General features: G+C 67.3%; 1 protein-coding gene across 1 annotated transcript in view; it reads left to right on the top strand.

Annotated features, from left to right (window-relative positions):
• Positions 1 to 2,320, top strand: part of LOC104987416 — a gene marked incomplete at its 5' end in the record, with an annotated part of 25,669 nt that overhangs the window by 22,320 nt on the left and 1,029 nt on the right. The window contains 2 exons of the mRNA XM_010838310.1: positions 54 to 102; positions 1,767 to 1,908. Coding sequence (XP_010836612.1) covers positions 54 to 102; positions 1,767 to 1,908 — 191 coding nt within the window. The remainder of the gene's footprint in view (positions 1 to 53; positions 103 to 1,766; positions 1,909 to 2,320) is intronic.

Here is a 2,320-nt window from a genome sequence, read left to right as displayed (position 1 = left end):
CCTCCTTTCTTGGACCCTGAGCTGCTTTGAACACCAGCGTTCTTATTTTCCAGAAACTTCGATGCTCTCAGGAAGGAAAACGTTTATGAGAACAACAAGCTGGTGAGTGCCCGCTTGTGCCTCCCCAGCCCGTGTCCCAGGGACCCTCATGGGGCGACGTCCCCAGGGGTCGCTTCAGAGTCGCCGCTGCCTGCAGGTGGTCAGGGGAAGGGCCAGCCCGCGCAGGGCAGCCCCAGCTCCCAGAGCAGCCCCTGATCTTGCAGCCAGGCCCTCCCAGTCCCTCTTCCTGGACCCTCCTTCCCACCCGGGGCAGAGCAGGGGGAGTGGGCGGGACGGGGCCCCTGGGGGTCCTGGGATGGACCTGCTCTCAGGCTAATGGCCTCAACTGCTGCCTGGCCCTCCTACCATGGACCCCTCCCGGCTAGCCTCAGCGTCTCTGCTGCTCAGCGAGCTCCTGGCCACCCGCCGATGCCAGGGCGCTGGCCCGTGCTCACTGCGCTCCCTTGTGGGCCCGGCCTGGGTGCAGCCGCTGCTCGGCGTGGGCAATGGGAAACTTAATCGAGATGAAATGAAATGGCATTTTCAGTTCCTCAGCGGCACTGACCACGTTTCAGACCCTCACCAGCCACGCGTGGACGGCTTGGGATGGGATATGCCCACTGTGACAGGGTGGTTAGACCACCTGACCACGGGGAATGTGTGCGGGTGCGAGGCATGGTGAGGGGACCGGGGTGCCTCCCTGGGTGAGGCCGGGAGGGGGGCTGCGGAGGTGAGGCTCCGGGGCTGGAGGGCGCCCTGCTTGTGGGAGACAGCGGGCGGGGCCCGGCAGGGACGGAGGGGGAGGCTGGAACAGTGAGAGGAGAAGGCTGGAACAGAGCTGGGGGGGAGGTCGGAAAAGAAAGAGGAGACTAGAACAGAGGGAGGAGCCTGGAGCAGCCGGCAGCCCGGGGTGTGGGGAGAACTTGGCTTCTTCTCTGAAGGCTGTTGTGCTGGGAGCTGCCCCTGGTGCCACAGGGTCTGTGCAGGGCGGGGGGCAGCCAGAGGAGCCAGATCCCGCCTGTGTTTGAAGGACTTAGAGGCGGCGGGAGGCCTCAGTATCTGGCGTGGAGGGGCCATCACTGCTGGGGCTGCGGGGCTGCGGGCCCAGGAGCCTCCTGGATGCACAGAGATTGGGGGAGTCACGGTAGTTTAGGGGAGGAATGGAGTGCGAAGGCGGGAGCCCACTGGGCGGGCAGGAAGAGCCCCGACGGCGCAGAGCCAGGTAGGGGAGGCAGCCCGAGGCGGGGCGGGGAGACGCAGAGGCCAGGGCCAGTGGGGAGCCCCTCCTGCCAGTGCCCTTCCAGCCGCGGCCCCCGGCTTTGGCTCCTAGGACACAGGTCCCCGTTGGCCTGGGGAGGGCTTCTCCCATGGAGAAAGCTGCCCCGTGACCTGTGAGGCCCGTGTCAGCCAGGGGTACACAGATCCGGGGGTGGGGGACCGTTGAGGGGTCTCCACGGTGACGGGCTGGAGTCCCTGAGGACCAGGGCCCAGACGGGCCCCTGGCTCCTTCAATCCCGTTGTTGGGGTGTGATCCCCATTATACAGACGGGTAAACTGAGGCCAGGGAGCCACGCAGGCCGAGCAGACCACGAACCAGAACCTGACCCTTCTGGACTCCAGGCGGTTCTGCTGCCTCGGGCCCATCCCACTCCTCCGGGGGTAGCTGGTGGTCTGGCCAAGGAGGGGTGGGGTCTCCCGGCCCCTCGCTGACCGCCGCCCTCCCTCAGGCCTTTAGCGTGGCGGAGGAGCAGCTGGGCATCCCGGCCCTGCTGGACGCCGAGGACATGGTGGCCCTGAAGGTGCCCGACCGGCTGAGCATCCTGACCTACGTGTCCCAGTACTACAACTACTTCCAGAGGGGTGCCTCCGGTGAGCGCTGCCCTGCCCAGGCCCCCCGCGGGCAGACACACCCAGCTCTCCCGTGCCCCTCCGGGCCTGGGTCTGCCTGTCTGCATCCCTGGGGTCTGCGCCCACAGCTCGGGCGGCGTGGCCAGCCCCACTGGGCTCTCAGGCCTGACGCAGAGACCCCCCGTTGGGTGCTGACGGTCAGCTGGCCCTGGCAGGGTGCAGCTGCTAGCAGGCCGGACAGGGGAGGGGCTGGCCAGGGGGGACGTTGCTCCAGCTGCTTTGTGCAGCAGTCTCCCCACCTCCCACCATGCCTCGCCTCACCCAGGCTCAGAAATCCCCGGATCGCTCTGGGCTCAGGGCCAGCCTGCCCTAGAGCCCCACTCGGTGGGGGAAGAGAAAGTCCCTATTCCCTGCCCACTGAGCAGGGCTCTTG

This window comes from Bison bison, unplaced genomic scaffold (assembly GCF_000754665.1).
Source record: "Bison bison bison isolate TAMUID 2011002044 unplaced genomic scaffold, Bison_UMD1.0 scf7180017846039, whole genome shotgun sequence".
NCBI classification, from domain to species: Eukaryota; Metazoa; Chordata; class Mammalia; order Artiodactyla; family Bovidae; genus Bison; species Bison bison.
Note: the sequence above shows the minus strand (reverse complement) of the source record. Positions and strands in the feature narration are given on the sequence as shown.